Source organism: Panicum virgatum, chromosome 3K (assembly GCF_016808335.1).
Source record: "Panicum virgatum strain AP13 chromosome 3K, P.virgatum_v5, whole genome shotgun sequence".
Classification (NCBI taxonomy): Eukaryota; Viridiplantae; Streptophyta; class Magnoliopsida; order Poales; family Poaceae; genus Panicum; species Panicum virgatum.
The window spans coordinates 13992356-14006932 of NC_053138.1; the positions used below are offsets into that span (position 1 = coordinate 13992356).

The window sequence follows — 14577 nt, forward strand, 5'->3', positions numbered from 1 at the left end:
TTCTAGGGCTAACACCTTTATCAATATAATAGAATTCAGGTGGGGAGTTCTCCTCCCCCGTTGACCGTCAAAAAAAAAAAGCATCCATCATGAAATCCTGGGTCTGATGCGAGCTCGGAGCGGATGCTTCATAACCGTGGTGAAATCCAGCACCTCGGTCATGTCGAGGGCCTCCCCCTCCGCCGGCGGCAGCCACTCCAGCTCCCTCACCAGGCTCCCCACGAAGAACTCGAGGTGCAGCAGACCCAGCGTGTGGCCGGGGCACATCCGCCGCCCGGCGCCGAAAGGCATCATCTTGATCTCCCTGCTCCCGGTGATGTCCACGTCGCAGCCCTCGCCGCCGTCCAGGAACCGCTCCGGCCGGAACTCCAGCGGTGCCGTCCACGCCGCCCCGTCGCGGCCGAACTCGGCGACCAGGAAGTTGACCTCCGCGCCCCTGGGCACCCGGTAGCCGCCGATGTCGGCGTCGCTCCGCACGCCGTGCGGGAGGAGGAAGTGGCCCGGCGGGTGTAGCCGCAGGCCCTCCAGCACGACGGCCTTGAGGTACGGCATCTCCTGGAGGTCGCCTTCGTTGAGCTCCGGCTTGGACCTGACCTCCTCGTACACCTTGGCCTGCGCGTCTGGGTGGTTGACCAGCTCGGCCATGATCCACTCCAGCAGGGTCACCGTCGAGTCCGTTCCGCCGCTGAGGAATTCGGAACAGAGGCTGACCAGCTCGGCGTCCGTGAGCGCGCGGTCGCCCTCGTCGGCGACGCGCAGCGCGAGGAGGGAGTCCGCGTAGCACGGCGGACCGGCGGCCTCGGCGGTGCGCCTGGCGCGGATGAGCGGGAGGAAGATCTGGTCCTGCCTCCGGCGCACGGCCGCGTAGGCCTCCCAGCGGCCGGGGAAGAGCCTCTTGGTGACGGCCGGGAAGAAGGAGAAGACGGGGAAGCTGGTGATGGAGCGCAGGATCTGCAGCTGCATCTTCTGGACCTCGTCCAGCACCTCCGCGCCCAGCCTGGCGCCGAGGCTCATGTACACGAGCAGCTCGAACAGCGCGCGCCGGAACACCGGCCTCGCCTCCACGGCCCTCGACCCGTCGCCGCCGCGCGCGGCGAGGAGGTCGCGCACGATCGCGTCCCTTGCCCGCCGCCTCGCCGGCGCGTAGAGGCCGACGCGGGCGGGGTGCAGCGCCTCGGCGGCGAGGTTGCGGCGGACGAGACGCCAGTAGGGCCCATACGGGGAGGTGCTGATGTCGCGCGCCCCGGCGGTGAAGAGGCGGCCGGGCTCGACGAGCCACGGGCGGTCGGCGAAGGTGGCCCCGCTCTGCACCAGGGCGCGGTGCGCTAGGCGGCGGTCGGCGACGAAGACGAGCGTGCGGAAGAGGCGGACGGAGATGACGGGGCCGTGGCGCGCGTGCAGGTCCCGGAGGAGTGGGGCAAGGTCAAAGATGGATCGCCGGAGGGCCAGGAACTTGGCGAGGAAGACCAGCGCCGGCGGCCCCGGAGGCATCTTCATCTTGCGGGCATGGCGATGGTGAAGCAACAAGAGGATGGCGGCAACAAGTGAGAGGAGGGCCAAGAGGAGCACCAGCGGCGACCTGGTGGAGTCCTCCATTGCTGTCGGGCAACTCCGGCGTCCTGTTGCTGATGAAGCAAGCTTTAGCGGCACAAGTCTTTTTAATCATGGCTGCATCTTGTTGCTGGTGAACCGCATGATTAGTCAACCAAAGCTTTAATTACGGTTTGGAAGACTCGCTCGTATACGAAGTCACGATGCGTTAAAGTCGCGGTTTGGGCCAGTTGAAAAGCAAAAAAAAATTCGAAAGAATCTTGCTAATTTGAAATACTAAATGAAATCTATTTACAAATTTTTTTGCACAGATGGTTTGTAAATCGCGAGACGAATCTAATGATGCTAATTAATTCATGATTAATCCATAATTAACTGGTGGTTACTGTAGCATTACTGTTGCAATCATAGATTAAGTAGACTCATTAGATTCGTTTCGCGATTTACAGCCCATCTATGCAAAAAATTTTGTAAATAGACTTCATTTAATACTTCATACATGTGTCGAAACATTCGATGTAATGTTTTTTTGTTTATGGGTTTATGAGGTTGAAACTAAACATGGCACAACATTTGTCAACAACCAAACAAACGTCACATCAGAATGGACAATGGGAACTGAACGTAGCCAACCGGTAAAGATATTTATCTTAGAATTTGACTGGTGCAATTTCTCGAAAGTCCTAATAGGATAGAGTTACGTAATTTATAGGAGTGAGTATGTGTGCATGATTGTAAATATAGCTTATTCATCCCTTTAATTGGCTGCCAGAAATATTACTTGATTGATTTTCTTTTTGTCCGATTACCTTCTTTTTTTTGTTTTATACAGCGCGCAAAATTGCAAATGTCCACTTATGCTGTCCAAAAAATCATTCATCAGTATGATGTTATATATCTCAGCATAGGAGTACAAAACGTATTGGGCTGGACTAGTAAGTTTTTTTTAGAAACCGGAATTATATGTCACATAAACCCTTTTTTAGGGGGGATTCACTTAAATTTACCATAGTTTACAACTCATAACTTACAAAGATAACACCGAAAGTAAAATAAATTATATCAAGTCCTTGCAAATTCCTCCCGATCGCCCCGTTGTCAGCCATCGAGCGTGCCGCACATGAAGTCGACCACCTTCCCGACGAAAGACAATAGAAATTTCCAGAGGCATCATGAGCAGCACATCAGCTACACCAACATGCTTTGCGAACACTGAAGGTACAAGCCAATTAAGGTGGTCAGAGGCCCTCACATCGATGGAGAGCAATCACCAAACAGCCCCGGCTCGCAGGACGACGAGTCCCCAGAAGGGGAAGGAAACCATCAAAAGTAGTGGAAGATAAAAACCAACCCGATTTCACAGCAAGTCAGGAGATGTACTCCCTCCATCCAGTTTTGATAGATATATTTCTATATGGCACAATGACTAAGAGCATCAGGTGTGCTTATCAATCTAATAAATGCAACACATAATTTTTGTTGATCCTCCAATATTTTAATTGGAAACTCCTCATTACTAGTGCTATTTATTGCCACATCTCATCCCAATAGCAAATATATCTATTATTTTTAAACATTTGAGTTTTTGAAACATATCTATCCTCACTGGATGGAGGGAGTATCTCCCAAAATCCTCACTGGAGAAGCCAGTCTCATCAGCATCACCGGAGAAAGAAGAAGAGGGAGGGATCTTCACTCATGCCGTTGCCTCCAACGAAGTTGGGGGAAGCTGCCATGGATGTGGAAGCTGCTCTCCACACACCCACCTCGTCTCCTTCTGGAGACGTCGCCCTGGAAGAATAACCCATGCCTCACTGGCATGAGGAAGCCTAACTGAGGGACAATGAACCTTAAGCGTGTGTTTGGATGCGGGATCACTGGGTTGGATTGGATCTAACCCGGATTTTGGGGACGGAGCCAACCCATCCATTGTTTGGTTGCACTTCTGATTTTGAGGACAGAGTGAACCCATTCCATGTTTGGTTGAAAGAATTGGGAATACGGGTTGGATGGCATGATAACACCGTTAGTGAGGGTCCCACTTGCAACCAATGGACCCCACCTGTCAAGCTCTCATCTTTTTCTTTTTATTTTTTTTCTCTCACCCTTTTCTTTTTCTTTTTTTTTCTCTCCCTTACCTTCTTCCTCAGCCCGAGCCCGAGCCCGAGCGCACGGTTTGCCGCCCCCACCTCGCCTGCCGGCCCTGCCTTGCCGCCGGCCGCCGCGCGCTCGGCCCGCCGGCCCGATCCGCGGCATGGCCTGAGCCGCCGGCGGCCTCCTCCGGCGCGGCCGCGGGCCTCGGCGTGGAGGAGGGGCGCCGGGGCGGGGCCGGATCCGCCGCAGGCGGCCTTCTCGGCGTTGCCCCGAGCCTTGGCGTGGAGGCAGCACGGCGGGGCGCCGGGGCGGGGCGCTGCCGGCCTTGGCCCTCGTCGTGGAGGGGGCGCGGCCTCGGCCCTCCCCGGCAGCGGCGCCCTCCTCCCCCGGCGGCGCAGAGGCTCGGCCTCGCCCTTCTCCCCCACGGCGCAGGCGCGAGCGCGGCGTGGCGGGGCCGATCCACTGCCGGCGAGCGCGGCACGGCGTAGCGTGGTCCGTGCACGGCGGGCACGGCGGGCGTGCGTACCGCGGCGGGCCGGGGGCGGCGCTGGGCGAGCAGACAGATGGGGAGAGAGATGGGGCATGGGGCAGCATAGGAGAGACGGGAGAGAGATGGGGCAGTGACGGGAGAGAGACGCCGCGTCAGAGCGGAGCGGAGCCAACTCGTGCGTCAGATTTTGTGGGGTAGAGCCAACCTGCATCTCTACCGAATATACCTCTCTGGGTCCGCTCCGTCCCCTGTTGTCTACATCCAAACACTCCAAAAAGAGGTCCGATCCATCCGGGTTGGACTTCTTCTCCCAACCAAACACACGGTTAAGCCGCCACTGCCGCTCGCAGAGATAGGCAAACCGCCAGGGATGTCGAAGGAGGTCGCGCCAATACTCGATCTGCTTTCGTCACATCGACGTCGTCATCTCACGCAGGAGGCGCAAAAGCCCAGGTCGATGGGACCACACGCATTCACAGGCATGCCAAACCTAACCATCTCCAACAGATAAGGGTCGTGTTTGGTTTCTACCCGAAATTTTTCGGGCACGTTTTGTGAGAAGAGAATCTCGCATGCATAGAGTAATAAATAAAATCTATTTGCAAAAAAATTTCAGAGATAGGTGTAATTTTTCGAGACGAATATAATGACGGTAATTAATTAATTATTTACTACAGTGATGCTACAGTACCATCCTTTAATCACGCGGCCAAAGACCTCACTAGATTTGTCTCGCGATTTACACGGGATTGTAGAAGTGGTTTTATAATTAGACTTTATTTGATACTCTAAATTAGTGGTTAAAAATGTAAAAAGTTTTCGCGAAATTTTTTACCGCCTTAACCAAACGCGGCCAAGCTAAAAAGTCTAGCTAAATGGAGAGCTAAAAAACTAGCTAAAAAAATTAAAGCTTCTCAAAAGTGTAGGAGATCCAACAGCTTCTCCAAATCACCTCCCTCCCGTTCGTCCCTCGCCGCGCGAGCTCCGCCCGCTGCCCGACTCCGCGCGAGCTCTGTCTGCCGCAAGCTCCGCTGCCGCCCGCCGCAAGGTCCGCCGCCGCGCGCCTCCCGAGCTCCTCCCGCCGCACGCCTCTCGAGCTCCGCCCGCCACGATTTCCGCCACCGCGCTCGAGCTGACCCGCCGCAGGCGTGAGTTCCCTCCCGTCCCCTCCCTCTCGCCGAGATCCCGCCAGTGCTGCGGCCCGCGTCGAGCTCCCGCCGCCGGTCCGGGGCCGAGCTCCCGCCGCCGGCGCGCGCGAGCTCCCCGCATCTCGCCCCCCCCCCCCTCCCCCACGGCCCCACCTCGACCCACTGCTTGCTGCCCCCACGCCGGCTCCGACGGGCCGCTCGCCGTCCTGGGCCGATGCGCGCGCGTCGGCCTCCGCTCGCCGCCCCGGCCGCCCTCCGCCGGACTCCGACGGGCTCGGCGCGGCCTCCGCGCCAAGCGTCTAGCGCCTCCGCCCCGAGCGCGCGGCCATCGGGGTCTGTGTCGAGCTCGCCGCCGCTCGCCTTCAGCACGCGGGAGGGAGGCGTGGGAGGGCGACGGGCGCGCGGGAGGCGACGACCGCGCAGGAAACGGGAGGATAGCAAGCGGCGAGGCGTCGGCAAAGATGCCTACCGTGTTTTGCGGGATGCCGACGGAGAAAGCGAGGCCACCAGTTTAGCTGCTCTGTTGGAAACAAGATTTAGAGCTCTTTCTTATTTTTTACAGATTTAAAGAACCTGTTTAACATGCTCTTAAACTATCTAAATCTAGGAAGAGAAAGGTATATATACAGGATACCGATTCTGAGGATCCCCCATCGTCCATGGCCGTCGAGAATCCCCAAGAAGGAGGGGATCCGGCGCCGGAACCGAAGATCCCCTTCAAGTCGCCCTGGTTACTGTACGGAGGGGACAGAAGCAACCAAACGGGTGTTTGTTTCTGCATTTTGATTTGGGAGCCCAGCCGTCATCTTAAGGCTGTGTTTGTTTCTGCTTATTTCTCGATTCTGGATGGAAACAATCCAAAATCCCACCAAAACGCCCTGCTTATTTCTCGATTATGAGTGCCACGGCTTCTCCCGGAATCGAGAATACAACGTGAGAGAGGATTCTCCCCACCGCGTCGTGCGAGTCGCGCATCCCAGAAGCGAGGCGATTTTCCTTCCCCTACCCCCGATACCCCTTCGGTCCCGAGCGGCCCCTCCCCTATCGAGCGACCCGCGGGAGCAACACGCCGGCGCCGTGGCACCCCTGCACCGCCGCCCGCTCCTCGTGCTGCTGCGCCGCCCTCCCTCCCTGCTGCTGCCGCCCCGCCCTCCCTCCCTGCTGCTGCCGCGCCGCCCGGCCGCCCCTGCTGCCGCGCTGCTGCCCTCCCTGCTGCTGCACCCTGCTGTCACGCCGCCGCCCGCCTCCCCTACTGCTGCACCGCTGGCTCACGCCCGCCCGGCCACGCTCGCCGACGACCTCCGGCGCCGGAACGCCTTGAGCGGGCTGGGGAAGTGCCACCCCCAGACGCGCGCCTTCTTTCCGACCCCGGAGGCGGGCCCCGCTGCGGAGGGGGCACCGAGCGAACGCGGCGGAGGAGCCTGCGGCCACGAACCACGAGCGCGCTGCTGCCGCGCCGCCGCCCTCCCCTGCTATCGCCGCGTCGCGGATGAGCCAGGGGAGGAAGGTTGAAGAAGAGATAAGGATGATAGAGTAGAAAAAGAAAGTAGGAAGAGAATTGATAAAGATTAGTAGAAAAAAAGATTGGAAAAGTATATTTAACTTTAAAGTATATTTTGGTTTCAAAAAATTTAAAATATATTTGATATTATTGTAATATAATTATCTAGTCAAGATACTCAAAAAATATAAGAATTATTGAATTCTGCTCGTATTCAGCAAAAAAAAAATGAGATGTATCGGTCTCAAGGGTATTTCAGACATTTTACCACTCAACTCAGAGAATCGGGTCAAAATAATCAGAATTGCCAAACACCCTGCTTATTCAGACAGCCGATTCTTCAGGCAGCTGGCTTATCTCAGAATCCTGATTCTCAGAAAAGCGAGATCAAAAAAGCGGAAACAAACAGGGCCTAAGTTGGTTTCAGAGTTTCAGACATTCAGAGAAAATGTTTCTTTGAATAAGGGTTTCAGAGGAAAGTCTGCTTATGAAGAATAGGTTCATGAGCTAGCGTCATATACCTGCAATTAAAATTATGTAAAACAAGTAAAAACCAAAGGTACAAGAAACTCAATTGAACTAGTGCCATTCCCGTGATTGCATCCTTGTCATGGCAATCGCTCAAAGGACACATATCTCTAGCTGCCCTGTCGGCTAGCGTGCCACGTGCGTGCTGGGCATCTGCACGGATGAAAACAAAATAAAGGAACTTCTCTGAAGCCTGTACAGGTTCCTAATCGGGAGTGAAGTAATATCTCAACTACAAATCGACACTGCCGTCTGCTCCTCCATGGTCGCCGCGCCTACGGCTCTGCCCCGCAGCGGCCGCGCGCCATCGGGGATGGCGACTCGCTGCTGGCGTCGGAGCCGGCGTGCCTGGAGACGGAGAAGACGAGCTCCTTGACGTCGGTGCCGGAGGAGCGGAGGTGCGCCAGGATCTTGCTGAACTTGGCCTTGGGCCGCTGCGTGATGGCGATGGACACGTCGTTGGGGAACAGGTCCCGGCGGACGAACGCGTGGTACATGGTGGCCACCAGCACGCCGGTGACCGTCACGGACGCGATCCCGGAGAGCCCCACCGCCAGCGCCCGGGTGAGCACGGTGGTCACCGCCGACGCGTACAGCGTCGTCGCGATGGCCGCGCTCGTCATCGGGAACGTGTACGCCCACCACGCCAGCGAGAACCGGACGCCCCTGAAGAAGTTGATCCGCACCACCTGTACATGCTTCCATCGTCAGCTCAGAGGCTAAATTTACAAATATATAAGAAGAACGATGTGTCAGCAAGTGCTGCTGCACGGACACGTACCAGCGACATGTAGAGGAAGAGCGAGATGAAGTAGGCGATCTTGGCGCCGTAGTTGAACTCGCCGCAGAGCCTGGCCCAGGCCATGGACGCCACGCTGGGCGCCGCAACGAAGAGGAAGAACACCGGGTGGAGGTCCTTGGGGAGCTGCACGTTGGTGGGGAGCCGCTGGTACAGCGTCACGAACAGCACCACGTAGTGCGCCAGCCCGACGGCGAAGAAGAAGATGGGGGCCTCGCGGAGCCCCATCCGGGTGCCCAGCAGCGCGCCCACGAAGTTGCCGACGACGGCGAGGTGGTTCGTCGGGTTGGCCACCTTGGACAGCCGCCGGTCGCCGCCGGACATCCACTGGCCGTAGATCTTGAGGTCCAGGCAGAAGATGGGCGCCATGAGCACGTACCAGACGACGTGGTGGATCGTCCATACCGGCCGCGGCAGGCCCTTGACGAGGAAGAGGCAGGCGATCCACGGCGCGAAGAAGAAGTTGACGCGGATGGGGTGGTGGAACTCGCGGCGGACCGCCTCGAAGTAGAACACCACCTTGAGCAGGTAGATGGCGGAGACGAGGCCCATGAGCGCGACGGAGGCCCACCAGAGCGCGTGGTTCACGCCCGGGCTCACGCGGAGGAACGCCGTCGCGGGCTCCGTCTGCAGCGCCTTCCACAGCATCGCCTGGCTGCTCACGCCCAGGCACATCCCGAACGCGCTGATCGGGAACCGCAGCAGGAACGGCCACGCCTCGTCCTCGGGCAGCGCGGACACCTCCGTCGGCCGGAGCGTCTCGAGCTCGGGCCCCTCGAGCGCCGCGAAGTAGCGGTCGGCGGTGGGCACCTCGTCGTCGTCGGTCTCCTCCTCGGAGATCTTGGAGTCGGCGGGCTCAACCTCGGCCGGGTCTTGCGGCAGCGGCACCCCGCGGAGGTTGGAGAGCTGGCGCTCGAGGCGGCCGGAGAAGGTCTTGAATTGGTCGAAGCGGCGGTCCCGCGTGCTGTCGCTGCGCGACACGCTGCGCATGCGCTGCAGCGGCGGCTCCTCGGTCCTGATGGTCAGCGTCGGCTGCGAGTGGAACCGCGCCTGCTTCAGCAGCTGCGGCGCCGCCGCCTCAGCCGTGTGGTGGCCCGCGTCTGGCCCTGGCGTCGCCTCGGCCGGCGACGGCGCCACGCGCACGGCGTCGCCGCCGTCGCTGCGGACGGACGCGCACGCGCCGAGCTGCGCCAGGTGCAGGCCCGACGGCGACGCCGGCACGCTGAGCGAGACGGAGTACGCGGCCTCGGTCCCCGGCGCTCCAGCGCGATCACCGCGCGCCGCCGCTGGAGAAGCGGCCGCCGGAACCGCCTCCTTGCCGGCGAAGCCCGCGATCACCGCCGACGGCACAGTGACCCGGAGCGCCTCCGGCGACGGGCGCCCCCTGGCGGCGCCGTCCAGCTCCGCCGCCATCTGGACGCCCTCGCTGGTCGCCATGGCACCTCAGGATCGCTCGCTCGCGCTTGGCTGCTGGGAGTGCCGCCGCCTGCCTACACCAAACAGGAGCAAGCAGCTGCAGCGCGTGAGTGTCTGCAGCTCGGCTCGCTCCCCGTCTCTGAATATATAGAGGGACCAGAGGTCGACGACACGGTGGGAACTGGGAAGGCATGGGGAGTTCGGGGAGGAAGATGCTCGCTTGCAACTGTAGGTGCGTGCAAGTGGAGCAGTGTGCGGCGCCGGCGGCCGGTGACGCGGACGCACGCACGTGGCCACGTCCGGAAGGTTCGGGGCACGTATCACAAAACATGCTTTCCTTTCCTTTTCTTATTTATTTATTTATTATTATTATTATTCAAGGGAAAATCAATAGTAGTTGGAAACACCACACATAAAAAAATCCTTTGGTAGTGTGAGTACGAAGTTCCTCTGTTTTTTAAGGCTATTGAAAATGATTGGCGTTTTCGTTTCCGTGCTCGCAGTTGAATTCTGCAGGCCGGCGCACGGTTAGCTTGGGGAGGGGCATCCAGTTCAGGTGCCGGTGCGGCGGTGCCCTCTGGCCCTGGCCATGGCTGCAGATCGCTGATGACCGCGGAAAGGGACGGGACGCGACCGCGACCGCGACTGCGACCGCCATGATGACCGCCGAAAGTGCGGGCAGGGCTTTGAACTGCGCCCTGAAACCGTGATGGTTGCCAGCGGAAAAGCTCGCGGGGAGGCTGCGCGTAAGGATGGATGTGGACATCCGAATTCTTATAATAAATTTGATATTTTAAAATAGATATGTTTAAAATTTTTTGTTAATTTTTTTAATATTATCAAGCATATTATTACACATGAGAATAAAATTTTGTATATATTTTTTTATGTATTATTTGCTCCCTACAATTAAAAAGATGAAAAAAAGATTCAAATCCGTATCCGATCGTATTCGAATTTTTATATCTATTATTTGAGAATATATATATGATAAATTTGAGGTTTAGTTTTTATGAATCTTTACAAGATCAATGTTAAATACAAGGCTATGAATTTACATAGTAAATTCTATATTTTATTTGTCCATTATCGAAGAAAAATGATCAAAAATCTAACATTCGAATAAACATGATACCGCGGAAAGTGCGGGTAGGGCTTTGAACTGCGCCGTGAAACCGTGATGGTTGCCGGCGGAAAAACTCGCGGGGGAAGGCTGCGCGGCCGCGGCGGCGCGGCGCATGTAAACTCTTCGTTGACCTGGATGCCCCCTCCGTGGGCCGTGGGCGCGGCCGCGGTGACGAACGGGAACGGGACAAGGGCGAAGGGGTCTTCAGCACGGACTCCGGTAGGACGAGAGCCGTCAGCCTACTACTTTTTTTTTCTTCGTTCCGAATTCCGATTGATTGTTATTTTCTCCGTTCCAAATTATAAGTCATTTCAAAAATTTTGGAGAGTCAAACCATCTCAAGGTTTGACCAAAATTATAGAGAGAAATATAAAAATTTATGACATCAAATATGTACACTATGAAAATATAACTAACAAAAAATCTAATGATACTTAATTGGTATCATAAATGTCATTATCTTATCATATAAATTTGGTAAAACTTGAAAAACTTTGACTCTCCAAGATTCTTGGAATGACTTATAATTTAGAACGGAGGGAGTAGTTTAGTACAACTCGATCGGAGCCGGGTCAAATTCGGCATATATACATATACACGAGTGATGCACGGTGGCTAGCAGGTTAAGATATTCGAATTTATTGGGTTTAACTTCTCCCCCTTTAATTAGAAGCTGCATGCATGGCATGTGCGGCCATATCTATTTCTGAGGGGACGCATGTTCACGAAAATGACATTAGTTTTTGAGAGGGTGGTTTGCAAATTATGGGAGGGGAGGGGTGTCTATTTGTGAAAGGTTGGATATATTTGTTTTTTGATGGTTGGGATGGAGTATTTGTGAAATGGTGTCTGCTCGTGAAGGGACAGCTCTGTTAGTAGTCCAAAAGATATATGCAGTGCTTCAGCAGCTATAAAGGAAAAATTATATATGCATGGATCGTTTCAGTTTCAGAGATGCATATTTGTGCAATGCATCTGTTCGGAGGTATATGTTTGCACACGTCGTCAGTGGTTAATTTCAGTTTGTTTCTTTGTATTTTATATATACAGTACATCGTGCTTCCGATCAGATTTGTGCAAAGTTTATAACTTTTGACCACCAATTAGTCAAATCGTATATTTCATGTATCAAAGTTCAACCAACATCGTGTCTAGCTACTTTTGGAGGATTTTAAAATCCCAATACGCCACAAAATTAGCGTGTGCATACTTCCCCTGCATCGCACCAGAAACGGATCTAAAGGCAAAACACGGTCACTAGGTACGTATGGAAAGAGCATGCTGTTTCGGTTTGTGTTGTTCCTGATGAGGATTTTGAGGAGTAAAGAAAGAAAGACTTGGACGATCGCCATCGCTGTTGACTACTCATCCACGTCAACACGCAAGATCAAAGACAGACGGCCGTGCTGGAAGAAGCAACGGAAAGACGCATGGACTATGGTCGAGCTCAAATTATTAAGTATTATCATATATGCATGAGGCATGGTATTTATATCATATATATGCATATATATACAGTATATGCTAGTAGTAGTAAGCATAGTTAGTTATACCTTGCCTGGGCGCCGCGCTTGGGGAGATGAAGAAGAAGGCAGCAGGAACTGGAAGAGATCGAGCACACTACTTGTGAAGAAACTTGGTGGCTTTGGCTAGCACAAGCTGATCAGAGATCTGCTGCGGAGTATAGTCGTCACACACCTCGCCAGCAGCCAGATCCTGTGCTCCATCCATGGAGGGCGGGGATCCCTTTATATAGGGCGTCGGATCGGGGGGATGCCAAGCGGAAAGCCAGTGAGACGCGAGCCTTGGAAGACGGGACAGGTAGTCGAACCCCAACGCTGTACAAGATCAGAGACGAGATTAGCAGAACAACTGAACAAGTGGAGTCAAAAGTTGGGGGCAGCCGGGACCGGGAAGGCAGCTACCCTCTGTTCCCGTGCCGGACCCATGGGGCCAGAGATCTAGCTAGCCTTTCTGCGATACGATTGACCATCAGCTAAAGGAAGCAAAGGTTAATTAGGCGGCTACCTCATTAATCGTAACCACGTTCTGCTGGTCTCGTTTCCCATGCTTTTGTTCCCCCGGCTGTCCCAGCCTCCTGTCTCTGTTAATTTTGCCTAAAATACATTTGTTTGCCTAGTTGTGGCAACGAGAAGTCGAGAACCCTCTGCCTGGCTATAGTTTGGCGCGAAACCTTGTCCGGGTTCAGCGAATCTGAGCAGGCATCTTCTTCCCGTCGTCACAACCTTTCCTTTCTCACCCTCTTCCCGCTGATAACTACTCCCCCTGCCGTTTCGGATGCAAATCAATCGTTGATCGCATGGCTCTCTGTGTAAACTACTGAAGGGAAGAGTTCTACTCCCTCCAATCACATATAAGTCATTGTGTTCGCGATGTGTCGAATTTTGATATTTGAAGATGATACGAATATATTTGTTTCAAAATGTAGCTTCATAAATCTATATTTTTAAGAGAGAGAGAGAGGAACAAAAAGTGTCATACAAATTTGTGTTTTGAAGACCATATTTAATTAAAAAAACATGACTTATTTGTGACAAGAGGAATGTATGGATATATTTATTTTAATAAAAAAAGCGAACAAAGCGTAGCTTAGCTGGTAAAGTTTCTTATGATGAAACATGTACACCAGAGTTCGAATCCTCGACTCAGGGATTTATTCCAAGATTGGTATTATTCTTTTAGTGGTTGGCGAAAAAAGCCTAGTGTGCACCTAGCTAGCTAGTGTCAGTGACACATAAAAAGGCATCAAACTTGTTTGTCCCTCCAAGTTGTTTAGGCAGGCGCCATTTTTATCTTAAACTTGTCCAGGCAGGCGTCATTCAGAAGTTGTTTAGGCAGTACTGCTAGTTGATGCATCAGTACTTTAGAGGCTTCAAATTGTGTACTCCTATCTATATCGATCATCTATTGCAGGCATACTTGTTATACTTATCTTGGTCCGGAAGTCAAGGCTTACATGCATGCACAACACACAGAGAGATCCGAAGCATAATTCCCTGGTGAATTAAGATAACCGCAGCATAAACAGCTGCTCATTAATCAGCTGTCCTGGCTAAGTACGGCACTGGATCTCATCTGATTGTTTAACTATTGTTGAAGCGAACCAAAGCTAGCAGCAGGTTCATCTCTGCTCCCTATACTAATCAAATCACCTGACGGTAAATTGTCGCTCTGGTCAACGCACAAGACAAGTGTTGTCGATCTTTTCTTCATTTTTTCTCCAATCTTTTGTCAACGCACAGGACAAAGGGTGTGTTTAGATTCGCGAAAATCTAGTAGAAAAGGTCACATCGGACACTGTAGCATATTGTAGCATTTTTTGTTTGTTTGTGGTAAATATTGTCCTATTATAGGCTAACTAGACTCAAAAGATTCGTCTCGCAACGTACATCAAAATTAAACAATTATTTTTTTATTTACCTACATTTAGTACTCCATACATGTGTCATTTGCTATATTTAATGTTTCGATGTGATGGAAAGTTTGGAAGAGTTTGGGGAAGTGAACACAGCCAAAGTAGTGTTCATACAACTGGCAGGCAGTGGCAGTGTACGGAGTACTTATCAGACAGCAGCTGTTGGCCAGCTAAGATTTGACCTTTACGCATGTATGGCTAATCTTGGCTGTGTTTAGTTCTCCCAACTCTTCCAAATTTTTCAAACTTTCCATCACATCAAAATCACATCGAAACATTAAATATAATAAATGACCTATGCATGGAGTACTAAATATAGGTAAATAAAAAAACTAATTGCATAGTTTTGATGTACATTGCGAGATTAACCTTTTGAGCCTAGTTAGCATATGGTAGGACAATATTTACCACATAAAAAAGTGCTACAATACTTTTCGCAAACACTTTTCGCATTTTTTTTAACTAAACACAGCCCTTGTCTTGTGATA

The 14577-nt window shown here is 53.3% G+C and overlaps 2 protein-coding genes across 2 annotated transcripts; both read right to left on the reverse strand.

Annotated features, from left to right (window-relative positions):
- LOC120697707 (cytochrome P450 89A9-like) lies at positions 1 to 1727 on the reverse strand. The gene has a single exon (XM_039981009.1). The coding sequence runs from the start codon at positions 1594 to 1596 to the stop codon at positions 88 to 90; it is 1509 nt and encodes a 502-aa protein (XP_039836943.1). The 5' UTR covers positions 1597 to 1727; the 3' UTR covers positions 1 to 87.
- A 5579-nt stretch (positions 1728 to 7306) lies between these two features.
- Positions 7307 to 9878, reverse strand: LOC120697708 (S-type anion channel SLAH2-like). Its single transcript, XM_039981010.1, has 2 exons — positions 8094 to 9878; positions 7307 to 8001 (listed from the first exon to the last, which is right to left on the reverse strand). The coding sequence occupies exons 1-2, from the start codon at positions 9546 to 9548 to the stop codon at positions 7588 to 7590; spliced, it is 1869 nt and encodes a 622-aa protein (XP_039836944.1). The 5' UTR covers positions 9549 to 9878; the 3' UTR covers positions 7307 to 7587.
- Between the last annotated feature and the right edge of the window lie 4699 nt (positions 9879 to 14577).

Excerpts from the sequence above, each read along its gene's own strand:
- LOC120697708 (XM_039981010.1), bottom strand. The coding sequence starts at position 9,548 with ATGGCGACCAGCGAGGGCGTCCAGATGGCGGCGGAGCTGGACGGCGCC. Across the intron at positions 8,002-8,093 it reads TCTTCCTCTACATGTCGCTG|GTGGTGCGGATCAACTTCTT; the intron begins GTACGTGTCCGT and ends AAGCATGTACAG.
- LOC120697707 (XM_039981009.1), bottom strand. The coding sequence starts at position 1,596 with ATGGAGGACTCCACCAGGTCGCCGCTGGTGCTCCTCTTGGCCCTCCTC.